The 19127-nt window shown below is 41.1% G+C and overlaps 2 protein-coding genes across 3 annotated transcripts in view; one reads left to right on the top strand and one right to left on the bottom strand.

Annotated features, from left to right (window-relative positions):
- Positions 1-4838: 4838 nt before the first annotated feature.
- Positions 4839-9423, bottom strand: LOC148148957 (uncharacterized). The gene is made up of 2 exons (XM_087991001.1): positions 9408-9423; positions 4839-5611 (listed from the first exon to the last, which is right to left on the bottom strand). The coding sequence occupies exons 1-2, from the start codon at positions 9421-9423 to the stop codon at positions 4839-4841; spliced, it is 789 nt and encodes a 262-aa protein (XP_087847127.1).
- A 968-nt stretch (positions 9424-10391) lies between these two features.
- vash2 (vasohibin 2) overlaps positions 10392-19127 on the top strand; it is a 166665-nt gene continuing 157929 nt past the window's right edge. For both annotated transcript variants that reach the window (XM_043695855.2, XM_087991340.1), the window contains exon 1: positions 10392-10835. In XM_043695855.2, the coding sequence (XP_043551790.2) occupies positions 10491-10835 (345 nt within the window). In that variant the 5' untranslated portion in view covers positions 10392-10490. The remainder of the gene's footprint in view (positions 10836-19127) is intronic.

The raw sequence follows: 19127 nt of genomic DNA, 5'->3' as shown, positions 1-19127 counted from the left end.
ATGGATTGGCCATTCTAAACTGCCCAAAGTGTCCGGGGATATGCAGGCTGGGTGGATTAGCCATGAGAAATGAAGGGTTAACAGGGATAGGGGGAAGGGATTGGGCCTGGGAGGAATGCTGTTCAAAAGGTCAGTGTAGATTTGATAGGGCAAATGACCTGCATCCACACGATAGGGATTCTATGATTCTGACAATTGAGAAGGGTAAAAAGAATAGGAAGGAGGGAGAGGGGAGATAAACAACAGGACTAAACATGCAAAGGGTAGAGATTATGCACTAAGTATCTGACAAGATGCTAACTAGGAAAATTGATATCAGTGAGATAATCCAGATACATAAAAAGAGTAAAACTATGCATAGAATGGGCTGAAATGGGAAAACTCATAGGCAATGGGAATTAAAGTAAAAATGAAGAAAAATAATTTTAAAGAAGAAAATACAAGTAAGATTACAAAAGTTCTTCCACTCAGAATCAAAGAAAAAACAAAGCATTGGCACAAACCTCATCATGTTTTATAGACATCTATTGCTTTTGAGGCAAATGTTAACGTGGTTTCATCCCTCCAGCTGATTCTACTGAGACCCCTATAACTCAATATCTACGGCTGTGAAGACAATAGAGAGTCTAGCTGAAGATTGCTGTTACAGGCACCAGGAAATAAATGAGCTACTGTTCTTGAAGCTCCAGTAGAAGACCTAAGACAAAGATGAGAGTGAGGTTAGGGGGGAGGAGATTCAAGTGCTGACTTGGAGTGAAGTCAGAGTCATGTTTGTGGATATTGTGAAATGCCCAATGGCCCAAGTGGAGTATAGCAAACACCATATAGTGACATGTCATTTTCTGTAGTTTCATAGAAAAACAGGAGGGCAATTGAAAAGCAGAGAAACAATAGAATGGACAAGAATGTTGCAGAGAGAGGAAAGATTTAGAAAATACGTTTAGTTGTACGATTTTATAATGAGCAAACGTCCCAGTTCAATTGTCACATGTAGCCCCGGATGAGATGAAACTTGAAGACAAAAGGGACCTTTTGCTCATGACGGTATTGGAAAGGAGAGAATGAGATGGGAATTATCTTGAATAGACTCACAATGTTGGTGGAGGAACTATGACTGTAAAAGAAAAACACTTCAGAAGCATCGATCTGAAAAATGAGTTGTCAGAACAAACATGACAGAGAAACTGTACAACGTGTGGGAGTAAGATTGATAGAAGCATAATTAAGATAATCTGGGGAGTAAGTGGTCTTGAAAAACTATCAGAGTTAATTGCTACAAGTGGAGTAAGTTCCAGGAAACTGGTACCATGGATGAAAGACATGGATGGACCAGAGAAAATGGGCTGTTCTCTTTAGAACAGAGAGATTTAGGAGAAGATTTGATAAATGTGTTCAAAATCATGATGGCATTTGACAGAGTAAATATAGATAAACTGTCTCCAGTGAAAGAAAGGCTGGTCACCAGATTTAATCTAGGATACCCCACCTTGAAGAGTGTTGGAAATGTACTCTATAGTGACTGCTAAATGGAATTGGATAAATCATAAATCAGAGAGGTTTATGGCCTTGAAGTGGACTATTCAACCATGTGCTAGTGAAGGAAAGCTTTCCAGTTCTTTGCAGCCTTAAGGCTTACAGCATTTCAAATTAATGCTGAAGTCCTTGTTGAAATTCAGTGAGGATTTGTGCCTTTACCACTGATCAGGCAATGAGATATACAAACCCTTCACCCTCTGGATCAAACATTTCTCCTTAACTCCCCCTCATATTTCTGCAAGTTAGTTGAATATATGCTCCCAGTTTTTAACAGCTCCACTAAGGGAAAGATCCTCCATATCCTGTCTACCTTGAATCACAGCATGGTTCCTAGACAGAAGGCCATTTGGCCCATTGTGTTTATGGCAGTTCTCTGCAAGAACAATTCATGCCATTATTTCCCTTTCTCCTGAAGCCCTCTTCAGGTAATTATCTAATTTCCTTTGAGATATATGACTGAATTTAGAATATAAAAGCTGGGAGCAGCAAAAGGCAAATCAGGACCTTAAATGTGCTCTCCGCGGTTTAACATGTTAATGTCTGATCTCATCTCAGCTTCAACTCCACTTTCCTGCCCACTCCCGAGAATCCTTTAACCCATCACTGATTAAAAATCTATCTATCTCATCCTTAAACTTATTCAGAGACCTGGTGTGCACCACACTCTGGGGTAATGAAATATACAGATTCATGATCTTTTGAGAGAAGTAATTCCTCCTCATCTCTGTTTTAACTCTGTTAACCCTTAACCTAAAACCATGATATCTCATTGTAGATTGCCTTACAAGGGGAAACATCTACATCTACTTGTCAACCTTCCTCCACATCTTTTGTATCTCAATTTAGATCTAGATTTAGATTTAGATCTCAATTCTTCTAAACTCTAGCAAGTATAGACCTGAACTGCTCAATCTTTCCTCATAAGACAAGACCTTCATTGGAATTAATCTAATGAATTTTCTCTGATTGCCTCTAATACAATACATTCTTCCTCAAGAAACTGCATGCAGCACTCCAGTTGTGGTCTCACCAATGCCTTGTATAATTCCAACAACATTTCCCTACTTTTATTTTCCATTCCTTTAGCAATAAATGCCAACATTTCACTTGCCTTATTGATATCTGTTATATCTGTATACTAGCTTTCTGTGATTTATGTACAAGAACACCCAGATCCCTCTTCACCAAAGCATTTTGAGTTTCTCTCCATTTAGATATTGAGTTGCCTCTCAATTCTTCTGACATAAACAGATAACTTTACAGTCATGCTGACTCCATCTGCCACATTTTGGCCCATTTACCTAACTAACCATGTCCATTTGTAAATTTCTTATTTCTTCATTGTGACTTACTTTCCCATCTATTTCAGTGTCATCTGTAAATTTAGCTGCAATATATTATGTTCTTGCATCCAAGTCATTACTATAAATTGGTAACAGTCAGGACCCAAGGACCAAACCCTATGGCAAGCCATTAGTTACAGTTTGGCAACTAGAAAAAGACACAGTTATGTTCACTCTCTGCTTTCTGTTGGGTAGCCAATCCTCTAAACAAGAAAATATATAACCCCAACTTTGTGTGATCTTACCTTGTGTATTAACTTTTCATGTGGCAACTTATTAAATGTCTTATTGAAATCCAGACATACTGCATCTACAGCAGTCCTGTTATCCACCTTGTTTCTTATGTCTTCAGGGAGATTAATTCAATATGATTTACTCACCACAAAACCATACTGATTGTGATGGATTGCATTTTGACTTTTCAGATGTCCCATCATTCTTTTCTAAATAATTGATTCCAATAATGTGCTAAAGTCAGACATTAAACTGATTGGTCCAAAGTTTCCTACTTCCTGTCTCCCTTTTGAATAAGGGCATTATATTAGCATTTTCTTCAATCCACTGGAACATTTTCAAAATCCAGAGAATTTTGGAAAATTATAACCAATGTGTCCACTATCTCTGCTGCCAATTCCTTTAAGAGCCTATGAGATACACTATAAGGGCCCTGGAGACTTGGCTACCTTTAATGCCAATAGTTTGCTCTGTACTTTTTCCCTCATGATGGTAATTGTTTAAAATTCCTCATTTTCAATAACCTCTGCATTACCTGTTAATACTGGAATGAGTTTTAGTGTCCTCGATCATGAAAATGAAGCAAAACTCTGTCAGTGAGTTTTGAGAAGATTTGTAGTCCAGGTTGAAGTTCTGATGTAGGTTTTCTCGCTGAGCTGGAAGGTTCATTTTCAGATGTTTCGTCACCATACTAGGTAACATTTTCGGTGAGCCTCCAAACGAAATACTGATGATGATTCCTGCTTTCTATTTATATGTTTGAGTTTCTTTGGGTTGATAATGTCATTTCCTGTTCTTTTTCTTAAGGGATGGTAAATCAGGCCCAAGTCAATGTGTTTGTTGATAGAGTTCCGGTTGGAATGCTATGCTTCTAGGAAGTCTCGTGCGTGTCTCTGTTTGGCTTGTCCTAGGATGTGTTGCTGGAAAAGCGCAGCAGGTCAGGCAGCATCCAGGGAACAGGAGAATCGACGTATTGGGCTGAAGAAGGGCTTATGCCGAAAACGTCGATTCTCCTGTTCCCTGGATGCTGCCTGACCTGCTGCGCTTTTCCAGCAACACATTTTCAGCTCTGATCGCCAGCATCTGCAGACCTCACTTTGTCCTAGGATGGACATGTTGTCCCAGTCAAAGTGGTGTCCTTCTTCATCTGTATGTAAGGACACTAGTGAGAGAGGGTCATGTTATTTTGTGGCTAGTTGATGTTCATATATCCTGGTGGCTAGTTTTCTGCCTGTTTGTCCAATGTAGTGTTTGTCATAGTCCTTGCATGGTATTTTGTAAATGACATTAGTTTTGCTTGTTGTCTGTATAGGGTCTTTCAAGTTGATTAGCTGCTGTTTTAGTGTCTTGGTGGGTTTGTGGGCTACCATGTTGCCAAGGGGTTTGAGTAGTCTGGCAGTCATTTCCGAGATGTCTTTGATGTAGGGAAGAGTGGCTAAGGTTTCTGGAAGCACTTTGTCTACTTGTTTGGGTTTGTTGCTGAGAAATTTGTGGACTGTGTTCATTGGGTACCTGTTCATTTTGAATACACTGTATAGGTGATTTTCCTCTACCTAGCAGAGTTCCTCTGTGCTGCAGTGTGTGGTGGCTCATTGGAGTAACGTAATGATGCAGCTTCATTGTTGGAATGATTGCTTCTGTATTTCAATATTTGGTCCGTATGTGTTGTTTTCCTATAGATGCTGGTTTGAAGTTCCCCACTGGCAGTTTGCTCTGCTGTGACATCTAGGAATGGCAGTTTGTTGTTTCTTCCTCCTTTTCAGTGAATTTTTTGCCAGTAAGGATATTGTTGATGGTCTTGAAGGTTTCTTCTAATTTGTTTTGTTTAGTGATGACAAAGGTGTCATCCACATAGCGGACCCAAAGTTTGGGTTGGATGGTTGGCAGAGCTATTTGTTTAAGTCTCTGCATTACCGTCTCTGCTAAGAACCCTGATATCAGACCATTGGTTTGTCTGTAGGTTTTGTTGTTGGAGATGAAGTAGGTGGCAAGGCATAGGTCCACTAGCTTGATGATACCATCCTTGCTGATGAAGTTGGTAGTGTTTGGTGTATGTGTCTTTGGGTCTTCTAATAGTGTACTTAGTGTTTCCTTGACCAGGTTGATGTTGATTGATGTGAACAGGGCTGTTACATCAAAGGAGACCATTATTTCATCCTTTTCTATCTTAGTGTCTTTGATGATCCTCAAGAATTCTTGGGTGGAGTGGATGGAGTGGTGTGAGTCTTCTACTAAGTATTTTAGTCTTTGATGTAGCTCCTTGCCCATTCTGTAAGTTGCTGTTCCAGGTAGTGAGACTATGGGTCTGGGGGGGGCTTCTGGTTTGTGAATTTTCGGTATTCCATAGAAACATAGTGTGTTGGATCCGTCTGGTTTCATTTTTTGGAAGTCAGTCTTATTTATTTCTCCAGCTTGCTGAAGTTTTTTGAGTAGGGCTGTGATTTGGTTCTCTAGTTGTGGGGTCAGGTCTATCGGCGCTTGTTGGCATCTGTTGGTATCTGCAAGTAGTGCATTCACTTTTTCAAAGCAGTCTCTTTGATTTAAAATTACTGTCAAGCGTCCTTTGTCTGCAGGTAGGATAACAATGTTTTTATCTTTTTTATAGTCTTTCTAGTGCTTTCCTTTCTTGTGTATTACGTGTGTTTCCTTCCTTTTTTCTGCTTAATGTTGGTGTGACTACCTGTCTGATGGTTTGCTGGGTTTCTTCTGTGAGTTGGTTGTCTTTCAGTGTTGTTACTAATGCTGCTAACAAATCATTCTTGCCTGCATCCTGGAAGTTGTAATTTAATCCTCTTACTAAGACGGCTTTTTCAGAATCTATTAAGGGTTGGTCAGATAAGTTTTTTATCCATGCTTCTGTGTTGTCAGTGTTGTTACTTTGTGTAAGTTTGTCTAGTTTTTTTTGCAAGCCTAGATTTTTTTTTCATTTTCTGTGTTTGTCGCTGTCTAATAGCTATGGCTTGTTGCACTCTGTTTAGTCATCATGGTTTGTTGCATGAGTGAGTAAATATTTTTGGTGCAAAATTTCCCGATTGTATTTACGGAGTCTGTTGTACCATTATTAATCATTTTTCTACGCATTCTGCAGCTGTTTTGCTCTGCTATTCTTTTGGCTAGTGGGGTGTTAAGGGAAGGTTTGCGTTTAAGACATTTAGGTAGTACCTGTTTTCTTAGGCATTCATGCAGGAAAAACAACTGTTCATTAGTGGCACTCTAATGGATGACATTTGTTTCCTATTTTTAGGCCAGTTTTAGCTTGTATCTCTCTCAGTTCTGTGTCCCCATTAGTAACTCCCCAGACCAATATTCACTTTAGTACTCCCTTTTTATATACTTCTTGAAGCTTTTATTATCCACTTTTGTATTTTGCACTAGACTTCTTTCATAATTAACCTTTGTTCTTTTTATTATTTGTTTTGGTAACCCTTTGTTGGCCTTTAAAAGTTTCCCAGTCCCCCAGCATTTCACTGATCTTTGTAATATTGTTATGGACCAGGACAGACCCCCTCAAAACATTTCAAGAATGTAGCCCAGTTGTTGGTTGTTTTAAGCAGGTGCTAAGTGGATATTCCAGGAGTGATGCAGCTGGCCCAACTACAGAACAAAACAGAATTTACTTACAGACTACTGAATGAAACATGAACAAAAGAGAACCATATTTAGAATAACGCAACCGATATGAAAACCTAGTCGATGTTTTTGCACCTTAACTAGATTAGATTATTTACCATTTGGAAACAGGCCCTTTGGCCCAACAAGTCCGCACCAAGCCGCTGAAGCACAACCACCCAGACCCATTCCCCTACATTTACCCCTTCACCTAACACTGCGGGCAATTTAGCATGGCCAATACACCTAACCTGCACATTTTTGGACTGTGGGAGGAAACCGGAACACCCAGAGGAAACCCATGCAGACACGGGGAGAATGTGCAAACTCCACACAGTCAGTCGCCTGAGGCGGGAATTGAACCTGGGTCTCAGGCGCTGTGAGGCAGCAGTGCTAACCACTGTGCCACTGTGCTGCCCATAATGATGATGTTCCAAATACTTGCAACATTCCCATAAACACCCCCTTGGAAAAAAAGGTAAAATCAAACACAGGGTTATTACAGGAGAAAATTGCAGAGAGAGAGTGGGAGAGAGAGAAAGGATCAGCATGGAACTGCTTCTTTGGGTCCAACAGCTTCTGGCTGCTCCCCTTTCATTGTAAAAGTGTTTTAACTGAAAGACTTCAAAGCCTTCTCAAGTAGATATTTCCAGACATATCGGATCCTCTGCCTTTACGAACTCTCGTGAAGAAAACCAAGCACAACATGGCCTTGTCAAAGGTGCAGCATTATCACAGTATGGTCTACCTTAGTTTTTGCCTTTATGTTAATTTAACTTCTTTGCTTAGCCATGGATGGTTAACCTCTTTACAATCTTTCTTCCTCTCAGGAAGATATTTTAATTGGGATGAATTGAATATCCCCAAAATATCTGTTCAAGAAATACCCTTCCTGAATTTGAAATGCTAGCTATGAATCTTTGGTCACTCTTCTCGAGAGGATCCTTTACTATGAGATCATTAATTAAGCCCATCTCATTACATGAGAATGTGCTTCCCAGTCTCAGGCAGAACATTCCAGATCCTAATAACTTGCTGTGTAAGAAAGGTTTAACCTCATTTGAACTGTGAGTCATTGGCCAATCGTTTTAACTCAGTGTTGTCTGGTTCTCAAACCTTCTACCAATGGGAATAATTTCTTCCTATCTGCACAGTGGAAACGCCTCATAATTTGATCACCTGTATCAAAGGTCATCTTCTCTAAGTAGTACAATCCCATTTGGCTACTTAATTGAAGTTCCTCGTGGAGACATAGAGTCATAGAGATGTACAGCATGGAAACAGACCCTTTGGTCCAACCCATCCATGCCAACCAGATATCCCAACTCAATCTAGTCCTCATCTTTGAAAACATTCTTTTAATCATTAAATGGCTTCAAATTGTTACTAAAATGTGCTCAGATTTGGGTACATTATTTTAGTTGAGGCAGAACAAGTGATGTATAAAAGGCTTCCCCTTTTTGAAATAAAACCAGTGATTTATGAAGGTTCCTGAGGAATAGTTGGTATTCCAGAGCTCAGAGCCTAGACAACAGAAAGCAAAACCAAAAATGCTGGAGGGATTAAAATCAGCGGACTCTGGACACCAGGTCTACAGGAGCATGGATATTTTGGAGGCTAGGAGCTGGAACAACTTACAGGGATGGGGAGGAGTGGTTAGGCAATGGAAGGATTTGAAAGCGTTGATGAGAATTTTAAACTCAAGACATTATATGCCCAGGAACCACTGTAGGCCAGTAAGTATAAAGATGATGATTGAACGTGACTTCATGCAAGTTATGACTTGGCAGTAAAGTTTCGGATGACCTCAAGTTTACAGAAGGTAGGTTGTAAAACCAGCCAGGATGTGTTGGAATAGTCAAGTCCAGAAATAATTAGAGCATGAATGAAGATCTCTGTGTAGCAGATGATTTGAGAAAAGAGTGAATGGGGGCAATGTTATAAAGGTGGAAATAGGCAGTCTTTGTAATGGGACAAATATGAACTCAGAAGCTTATCCCAGTGTTACATGAGTGGGGTATCTTTATTTTGGTCTTTTTCTGGGGAATAACAAGAAAGTCAGTAACTAGGAGACTAATTCTGGAGTGTGGACTGTATGAAATGATTTCAGGCCTCTCAGTTGAAAGAAATCTCTGCTCATCCAGAGCTTGATGTCAGGTTAGCAAGCTGATAATTTAGTGACAATGTAGTCCAAAGGGATGGCGGTAAGGTAGACCTGATCGTCATTAGTGTACATGTAAAAACTAACACTGTGCTTTTGGATGCTGCTTCTGAGAGGCAGCATGCAGGAATGGAGAGGGGATGTGTCAAAAATAGATCCTTGGCTATAATTTAGGTAGATATGAGTGTGAAAGTAGTCACTTTCAGCTGGGTAGAGGGATATTGGAGGAGAATGGTGTGGTCAACTGAATCAATCGTTGCAGATAGGTCAAGAAGGATGAGCAGGGACAGTTTGGCTTAGTGACAGTCACAGAGTTAACTGCTTGAATATTTCCAATCTTGGTGACAAAGATATTGTGTGTCTTCAGTGGTGTTTCTGGTTATTTATTATGTATTCTTTTGCCTTGTTTTCCATCCCCAAATGCATAAACCCATTCTTGTCTGGATTAAATTTTAGTTGCCATTTTTCTGTTAACTTTGCAGGTACAATGGTATCTTGTTGCAGTCTAAAGCATTCTTCCTCACCAAAGCACAGGGCCATTTTTCGTTTCATCAGCAAATGTTTTAGCCATGACCCCAACTTTACTAATGCATACAACGAAAATCAATAATTACTTGAAGGGTAAGACACGGGCATGAGTAGGGTAATAGGATAGTTCTTGCAAAACGTTAGGTACAGGCTGACAGATTTTCTCATGTGCTGTATCATGACATTTCTAAATATTACAGAATTACTAAGAGGGAAAAATGCAAATTAGCTCAATCTTTTCTAAACTAAGTGTTTACTCGAAACAAATGTTACAGTGTTGTTTATTTGCTGTCCCACGTTCTTGTCCCCCTCCAACCATCGTATATCGATTAATATCTAGGTGGAATTTGTACCATAAAAACAACTTTACTTGCAGGGGGCCATGAAGCCATTTCCTCAAACTATTTAATTAGCATGTCATTGCATCTTAACGTGATTTTTGTCCTATCCATTCATCCATTTTGTCCTCAAAGATGCGATAGTACATTTCCTAATTGGCAAATGAGTTAAATGATTTGATGATTCTTTAATAAAGAGCTATGTATCATATTATATTGAAACCTAAGGGAACATACAATTTTCCATATGCACAAAATTAGATTCTCCGATTAAACAGGAAGCCAGCGGGTGGCAGCAGCGCAGACCCACTGCAAAGAACACAGAGCGACCCTCGATATGTTATAGATGACTTGGCTCCCGTTCACTTGTACAATGCGAGGTCACAATCGAGGTTTGAGACTGAGCTTAATATATTTTGATTTATTCGCGCTTAGCCCTGCCCTACAATGCGATGTTAGCCAATAGAATCGTGGCAGATGTTATTACTGTTGCTGTATTCCATGGCAGCAGCCAATGAGATGGCAGAAATGACCCGTGGCCACGCCCATTACCCACAGGCTCAGCCAATACGGACGAGTGAAACTTACCGACTGCTGGGTAACGGAGTAACAAAATGAAGCTGCTGCTATCATCAGGCAGGGGAGAGTCGGACCGACAGCATGGGGATTGCTGAGGCAGCAATTTCAGGGAATCTGGAAGCAATCAATTAGACTAATATCACTGCGATGAATCCGACGTAGATGAGCATAGTATTTAAAAGGGCAGCGAAAGGGAATCCGAGGACAGGATACAACAGCATGACAGGCGTCAGTGGCAAGAGCGTTGGTGTTAAAGTAGGCAAGCAAACCAGATCAAAGGCTGCTAACACTACAGGTGCAAACCCGGTAACAGCCTCGGGTAATAATGCCAGCAAATCTTCCGGAGATGAAGACGAGAAAGATGGTGGAGTGCTTTTCTATGTGAATAAAAGTGGTTTCCCGATTGATGAGCGTACTTGGCAAAGAATGTGGGCGCATGTGGCTACAATACACCCAGGAGGGAAGGAGATGGAGGAGAGTATACGAAAAGCTGCATTTATACCCCGGGTGAGTGATTGCCTGTACAGCTTATATATATATAGTGCTTTTATCATAAGTGTTTCGCATATTTTTCAGTGTGGGAATACGCACGCGATTTGGACACTATAAATTTTTTGGTGGTCAGAATCGAATTTACTTAGTATATATTACAGAATTCCTGACCAGAAATTCGTCACTTGGGTTAAGAATTGATAAATTTGGCATTGAATGTTTTGTCGATTAGAGAAACGGCAAACCCGAATGAATGATCCTGATATCTCATTTGTTTTGCTCTCGTTTTTATATAGCCCAATATAAGCCTTTGTGTGGCTATTTAAAGTCACTTCAATAAAGTTAGAACAAAGTATGATATTTTGAGACAGTTTAAAATATTGTCCATGAACTTTGTCTTAAATGGCTATTCTAAAAGTGTAATAAAATGTGTTCACGACACAATTACCTTAGTGGTAGCATATACATGTATTACATTCAAATAGGCAAAACAAGGTTTACCAACGGGTTCATTCACCCATAGACAGACAGTGTTGGCAAAACAATACGTTAGCAACACAATCTGTGTCCTTCACATTGATTTTTTTTGTTGTGAACATATAATTCTTGAGGGATAAATTTGAGTTACTAATCTAGTTGTGTATGACCATATATAGTTTAATTTGCTTCCCTGGTCTGCCGACTGGTCACAACTTATTAATGCATAGTTAATCAATTCGCCTATTTTGTCCAGTCTGAATTGTGAGCCACAGAAATAGCTGTTATCAAATGTTTCCTTTTTCAAATATAGTGTTTACTGTGAGGAACTGAAGTGAAGCTTTGCATTTAAAATTTTGCATTTAAGTTAATACGCTGAGTGTTGTCAGTGTTGAATGTATATTTGAAACTGAACACTTAATCTTTGCTCTGTTTTTATTTAATTTGATGAGAAATTTTAAAAGATCAATTGAAAATGGAAGGGAGTATTATGCAAGAAATATTGAATTTAGACCAGTCATAGCTAGAGAATCATCCATTATAATGGTTTCTCTTTCTACACTTTTATCTCTGGGATCTGGCCCTCTGTGACCTCATCCTGCCCTACAACTCTTCAAGGTCTCTACACCTCCAATTCTGCCTTCTTGGACAACCCGTTTTCCCTGCTCCATTGTTGGTGTTTATGCCTATATCCTAAGCTCTGAAATTTCCTCCTTAAACTTCCCTGTAGCATTTTTCTACATTTAAGTTGGTCCTTAAATCTGTCTCTTCAGCCAAGGTTTTGGTTATTTGTCCTAATATTTCAATATGGTTCATTATAAATTTCACCTGATAATGATCCATTGAAGTCACAGAAACAGGCCCTTCAATCTGTTTCATCCATGCGATCATCCAAGCTAAACCAGTTCCTTTTGCCTGCATTTGACCGATATCCCTCTCAGCCTTTCCTATCCATATACCTGTCCAAATGTCTTTTAAATGTTGTAATTGTAAGCACCTGTACCATTGCCTCTGGCAGTTCATCCCCCATATGCATAACCCCATGTGAAAAAGTTGCCACACTGGATCCCTTTAAACCTTTCCCATCTCACCTTAAACCTTATGGTCTCTAGTTTTAGACTCCAATACCTAAAGGAAAAGACCTTGGCTATTCACATGTCTATACCTGCCATGATTTTATAAACCTTTATAAGGTCACCCCTCAATCTCCTACACTTCAGGGGAAAAAAAGTCCCAGCGTATCCAGCCTTACTTAACTCAAATCCTCCAGTTTTGCTAACATTTTTGTCAATCTTTTCTGTACCCTTTCCAATACTGTATGCAGTACTCCAAAAGTGGCCTTATCAATGTCTTGTACAGCTGCAAAATGAAGTCTCAACTCCTATATTCAATGCTCTGACCAATGAAGGCAGTTGTCCTAAATGACATCTTCACACCCTGTGCACCTGTAATGCCACTTTTAAGGAACTATGTAGGATGCCTATGTAGGTTCTCTGTTTGATGACACTCTGCAAGGCCCTACTATTAACTGTGTAAGTCCTGACCTGGTTTGTCATACCAACATTTCACATTTACTTGCATTAAACTCCATCTGCCACTTGTCAACCCACTAGCCCAACTGATCAAGAACCCATTGTACCCTTAAAAAACCTTCTTCAATGTCCACAATACCACAATTCTGTGTCATCCACATGCATCCTATGTCCCACATAAATGTTTTCACTATGTTAAAGCCTTTTTATACCTGCTGAATCTCCTTTGAATTCATCCTATTTGGTCTGTCCTATTTCATATCTACCTGCTGCTCCTGGACAAAATCATCTGAAAACTCATTGCCAATGTATACTGATAATACCTAACTCTGCTATACCACCAGAATCAAACAAAGAACTGTGGATGCTGAAGATTTGAAACAAGAATAGAAAATGCTGGATAAACCCAGCAGATCTTTGTGGAGAGAAAGCATTGTTAGTGTTCTGAAGAAGGGTCACTGGATTAAAAATGTTACCCCTGCTTTCGGTGGAGAGAAAGCAAAGGTAACATTTTTAATCCAGTGACCCTTCTTCAGAACGCTAACTCTGCTTTCTCTCCACCGATGCTGTCAGACATGCTGAATTTCTCCAGCAACTTCTGTTTTTGTTTCTATCACGCTGTTATCTTTCTTGACCCTTTCACAGTTGCCAAATTGCACATCCAGCACTCAGTCATGAACCAAAAGTACCTCTAATTAAACCATGCGAAGTATAAAGTCTTATCTTTGGCTTCTGTTGCATATTGTATTCCCTACCTAATAACTAAATCATCCTCCTTGGTTATTGTCTCAGGCTGAACCAGAGTGTTCACTGCACTGGCATCCTCCCTGACATGAGCTGAGCTTCCAGCAGGATTTCTGCCCATTACCACACACCCTATTTTCGCCTCCATAATATCGTTAACTTATATATATTTTTATATTTACCACCACATGTCCTCTGTATCTTTGACTGACTTCCTATTTTTCACCTCCAAAACTCAGCTCCTTCATAACCGAAGTTGCTCCGGTGCTTGATCTGCATTCAGTCCGAGAGCACAAATAGCTCCATTTCAAAATTCTTACCCTCAAAGTCAAATCCTTGCACCATTTTGGCCATTTCTATCTCCTCCCACCTGACAACCTTCCAGGAATTATGCAACTTTGCATGTGACCTTGTATCCATTCCTGTGCATCTTTGCGTGATATGGCTGATATGATTGAAAATCTAACAGTTTGTACAACTGAAGGATGAGGCTTGCAGCACTGCTGTGTGTGTAAGTGTGAGGTGAAGTACTTGAATGTTAGGTATGAATTCTGATTGATTTGAGATTATTGGAATGTGAGCAATGCACTGTGGGTTGAATTGAGGAGTCCCTGAGGTTTGTGGTGGTCTTGGTAGGATATTCCTCAGGTGACCAAAGGCGGCACAAACATACTTCTTCTATGAAAATAACTTCCAAATGTAGTAAAACGTGAGTTCCATCTTCATATACACTTCAGTAAATAAGTCAATGATTCCCTGAACATCCCTTTCTGACATAGCTCTTACTGCAGCATCATGAACACTTTAGAACTCAAAGTTTGAAGGTGATCTTAGGTTTTGATTGGATTGATCTAAGATTAAATAGTTTGTCATCCCCAGTAGGGAACTTGTCCCTGGTTAGATGGAGCACAGCAGCTAGGAAGACTGAAAAGAAGATTTGAAGAATTGATCCAACTTTGTCTTCAGTCCTAACATCAATAATAGATTGATTATTGATGTAATAGATTGGTTGCTAACAATCACAGCTGACATCATCATGAAGCAGGCAAAGGATGGCAGCAAAGTGTGAAGGTATTCATATCTCAGCAGAAACTTCACAAGGACCTTGAGGTTTGGAGTTGAAAGGCTTTGTCATTCCAGAAATGCCATGGAGAGAGGCTGTTTCTGTTCCAACATACTTTTTGCATTTGTCAGATGCGAAAATCATTTTGGGGTAGAATTTGGAACTGTAGCACCCATGCTGAAAACCCAGAATGCTTCAGAGATGCATTAGAGAGCTAAAAATGACAGAGCCCTTTAAGAGATATTTGGCCAGATAACCAAAACCATGGTTAAAGAGGTAGAGTCAAAGAAAGAAAGTGAGGTAGAGGCAGAGAGGTATAGCAAGGAAATTCCAGTATTTAGAGCCAAGGTAGTTGAAGGCATAGTTTCTTATGAAGTGATCAGAGTTCCTGGTCGCAGTTGGAGAGGTCACGAGGTCTCCAGGGAGCAGCGGAGCCTGTTGGGATACGTGAGTATATGGTTTAAATTTCTTTTAGTTCTGTTTTTTCTTCAGTTCCTGGATGTAGTCGGAGAGGTCACGAGGTCATATATTTTGGTGGTTGCTTTACCTGAAACACTACTCGGGTAATATCTCCCACCCATCCTCCTCCTCTAAACAAAAGAAAAGTTCTGTGTGTCGGTAAGGTGACAAGTTTTTTCATGTTTCGTTTGTTTTTTTTTCAGAGAGTCTATTTGGGAAATTAGAATAGCGGGACTGGAGGTTAGGTCAGTTGAATGTTCCTCCTGCAATATGTGGGAGGTAAGGGTCATCTCTATTGTCCTTGTTGACTTCATTTGTGGGAAGTGCGCCCAACTCCAGCTCCTTGAGAACCATTTTAGGGAACTGGAGCTGGAGTTGGATGAACTTCGGATCATTCAGGAGGCGGAGGGCGGTATTGAGAGGAGTCACAGGGAGGTAGTTACTCCACAGCCATGTGAAGAAGGTAGATGGATTACCGTCAGGGTTGGAAAGGGAACCAAGATTAGAGTGGTGCTGGAAAAGCAGAGCAGGTCAGTCAGCATCCGAGGAACAGGAAAATCGATGTTTCAGGCAGGAGCCCTTCATCAGGAATTAAGGGCTCCTGCTTGAAATGTCAATTTTCCTGCTCCTCGGTCTCTGCCTGACGTGCTGTGCTTTTCCGGCACCAGTCTAATTTTGACTCTAATCTCCTTGTGGTGGTTCCCCTCAAGTATACCATTTTGGATACTGTTGGGGAGGATGACTTACCAGGGGTAAGCAATGGGACGCAGGTCGCTGGCACAGAGTCTGTCCTTGTTGCTCAGAGGGGAAGGGAGAAGAGGAGCAAAGCTTCAGTCATTGGAGACTCCATAGTTAGGGGACAGATAGGAGGTTTTGTGAGAACGAGAGAGACTCACGATTGGTGTGTTGCCTCCCAGGTGCCATGGTTTGTGATGTCTCAGATTGTGTTTTGGGGATCACTGAGGTGGAGGGGGAGCAGCCCCAAGTCATGGTCCACATAGGCACCAATGACATGGATAGGAGACATGGGGATTTAAAGCAGATATTCGGGGAGCTAGGGTGGAAGCTTTTAGTTAGAACAAACAGAGTTGTTAACTCTGGTTTCTTGCCCATGCCACGTGCTAGTGAAGCGAGGAACAGGGAGAGAGTGGAGCTGAACACGTGGCTGCGGGAATGGTGCAGGAGGGAGGGTTTTGAATTCTTGGTAATTGGAGCTCTTTCTGGGGAAGGTAGGACCTTTACAAACACGGGGCGGCATGGTGGCTCAGTGGTTAGCACTACTGCCTCACAGCAGCAGGGTCCCAGGTTTGATTCCAGCCTTGGGTGACTGTCTGTGTGGAGTTTGCACATTCTCCCCGTGTCTGTGTGGGTTTCCTCCGGGTGCTCTGGTTTCCTCCCACAGTCCAAAGATGTGCAGATCAGGTGAATTGGCCATTCCAAATTGCCCATAGTGCCAGGTGCATTAGTCAGAGGGAAATGGGTCTGGGTGGGTTACTCTTCTGAGGGTCGGTGTGGACTGGTTGGGCCGAAGGGTCTGTTTCCGCACTGTAAGGAATCTAATAAAAAAAAAGGATCATCTTCACTTGAACCAGAGGGGTACCAATATTCTTGGGGGGGAAGTTTGCTAATACAATTCAGGAGGGTTTAAGCTAATGCAGCAGGGGGAATGGAACCTGAATTGTAGTTCCAGTGTACAGGAGATTGAGGGTAGTGAGGTCAGGGATAGGTTTACAAGGTCGCGGGAGGGCACTGACAATCAGGATGTTGGTTTGAAATGTGTGTATTTCAATGCCAGGAGCATCCGGAATAAGATGGGTGAACTTGCAGCATGGGTTGGTACCTGGGATTTTGATGTTGTGGCCGTTTCAGAGACATGGCTAGAGGATGGACAGGAATGGTTGTTACAGATTCTGGGATTTAGATGTTTCAGCAAGAACAGAGAAGATGGTAAAAGTGGGGGCTTGTGGCATTATTAGTGTCACAGGGTAGTGTTACAGCAGCTGAGATAACGTTTGAGGAGTCATCCACTGAGATAGTTTGGGCTGAGGTTAGAAACAGGAAAGGAGAAGCCACCCTGTTGGGAGTTTTCTGTAGGCCTCCAATTTGTTCCAGGGATGTAGTGGAAAGGATAGCAAAGATGATTCTCAATAGGAGCGATAGTAACAGGGTAGTTGTTATGGGGGACTTTAACTTCTCCAATATTGACTGGGAATACTATAGTTCAAGTAATTTAAATGGATCAGGTTTTGTTCAACGTGTGCAGGAGGGTTTTCTGACACAGTATGTAGACAGGCTAACAAGGGGCGATGCCATAATGGATTTGGTACTGAGGAATGAACCCCGCCACATGTTAGAATTGGAGGTCGGTAACCACTTTGGCAATAGTGACCATAATTCGGTTATGTTTACAATAGCAATAGGCAGGGATAGGTATACACTGCAGGGAAAGGCAATTGTGATGTGATTAGGCAAGGTTTAGGATGCATAGGATGGGGAAGGAAGCTGCAGGGGATGGACACTCTTGAAATGTGGCGCTTATTCAAGGAACAGCCACTGTGAGTTCTTGATACGTATATTCCTGTCAGGCAGGGAGGTACTTGTCAAGAGAGGGAACCATGGTTTACTAAAGAAGTTGAAGCTCTTGTCAAGAAGAAGATGAAGGCTTATGTGAGGATGAGGTGTGATGGCTCAGTTAGGGGACTTGAGGTTTATAAGTTAGCCAGAAGAAAAATCTAAAGCATGGGCTAAGAAGAGCCAGGAGGGTACATGAGAAATTGTTGGCGGATAGGATCAAGGAAAACCCTAAAGCCTTCTATAGGTATACCAGGAATAAAAATATGATTAGAGTTAGATTAGGGCCAATCAAAGATGGTAGTGGAAAGTTGTGTGTGGAATCTGAAGACATAGGGGAAGCATTTAATGAATACTTTTCATCAGTATTCACATTGGAAAAGAGCAGTGTTAGTGAGAAGACGGAGATATAGGCTCCTAGATTAGATGGGATTGAGGTTGACAATAAGGAGATTTTGAAAATGTGTTGCTGGAAAAGCGCAGCAGGTCAGGCAGCATCCAAGGAGCAGGAGGGCTCATTCCTGAAGAAGGGCTCATGCCCGAAATGTCAATTCTCCTGCTCCTTGGATGCTGCCTGACCTGCTGCGCTTTTCCAGCAACACATTTTCAGCTCTGATCTCCAGCATCTGCAGTCCTCACTTTCTCCAATAAGGAGATTTTAGCAATTTTGGAAGATCTGAAAATAGATAAGACCCTGGCCGGATGGGATTTATGCCTTGGATTCTCTGGGAAGCCAGGGAGGAGATGGCAGAGACTTTGGCTTTGATCTTTATGTCATCATTATTGACAGGACTAGTGCCAGAAGACTGGAGGATAGCAAATGTTGTTCCCTTGTTTAGAAAGGGGAGTTGGGACAATCCTGGTAATTATAGGCCAGTGAGCCTTACTTCGGTTGAGGGTAAGGTTTTGGAAAAGGTTGTAACAGAGAGGATATATAATAATCTGGAAAGGAATAATTTAATTAGGGATAGTCAACACTGTTTTGTGAAGGCTAGGTCATGCCTCACTAACCTCATTGAGTTCTTCAAGAAGTTGACCAAACAGGTGGATGAAGGTAAAATGATTGATGTTGTGTATATGGATTTCAGTAAGGCGTTTGATAGGTTCCACATGGTAGGCTATTGCACAAAATAAGGAATTTTGGGATTGAGGGTGATTTAGCGGTTTGGATCAGAAATTGGCTAGCTGAAAGAAGACAGCGGGTGGTGATTGATGGGAAATGTTCATCTTAGAGCTCAGTTACCAGTATTGTGCCGCAAGGATCTGTTTTGGGGCTACTACTGTTTGTCATTTTGATAAATGATCTGGAGGTGGGCGTAGAAGGATGGGTTAGTAAATTTGCGGATGACACTAAGGTAGGCAGAGTTGTGGATAGTGCCAAAAAATGTGAGTTACAGAGGGACAGAGATAAGTTGCAGAGCTGTGCTGAGAAATGGCAAATGGAGTTTAATATGGAAAAGT

Source organism: Chiloscyllium plagiosum, unplaced genomic scaffold (genome assembly GCF_037043375.1).
Source record: "Chiloscyllium plagiosum isolate Xiang-an unplaced genomic scaffold, Cpla_swu_hap1 HiC_scaffold_10, whole genome shotgun sequence".
Classification (NCBI taxonomy): Eukaryota; Metazoa; Chordata; class Chondrichthyes; order Orectolobiformes; family Hemiscylliidae; genus Chiloscyllium; species Chiloscyllium plagiosum.
Note: the sequence above shows the minus strand (reverse complement) of the source record. Positions and strands in the feature narration are given on the sequence as shown.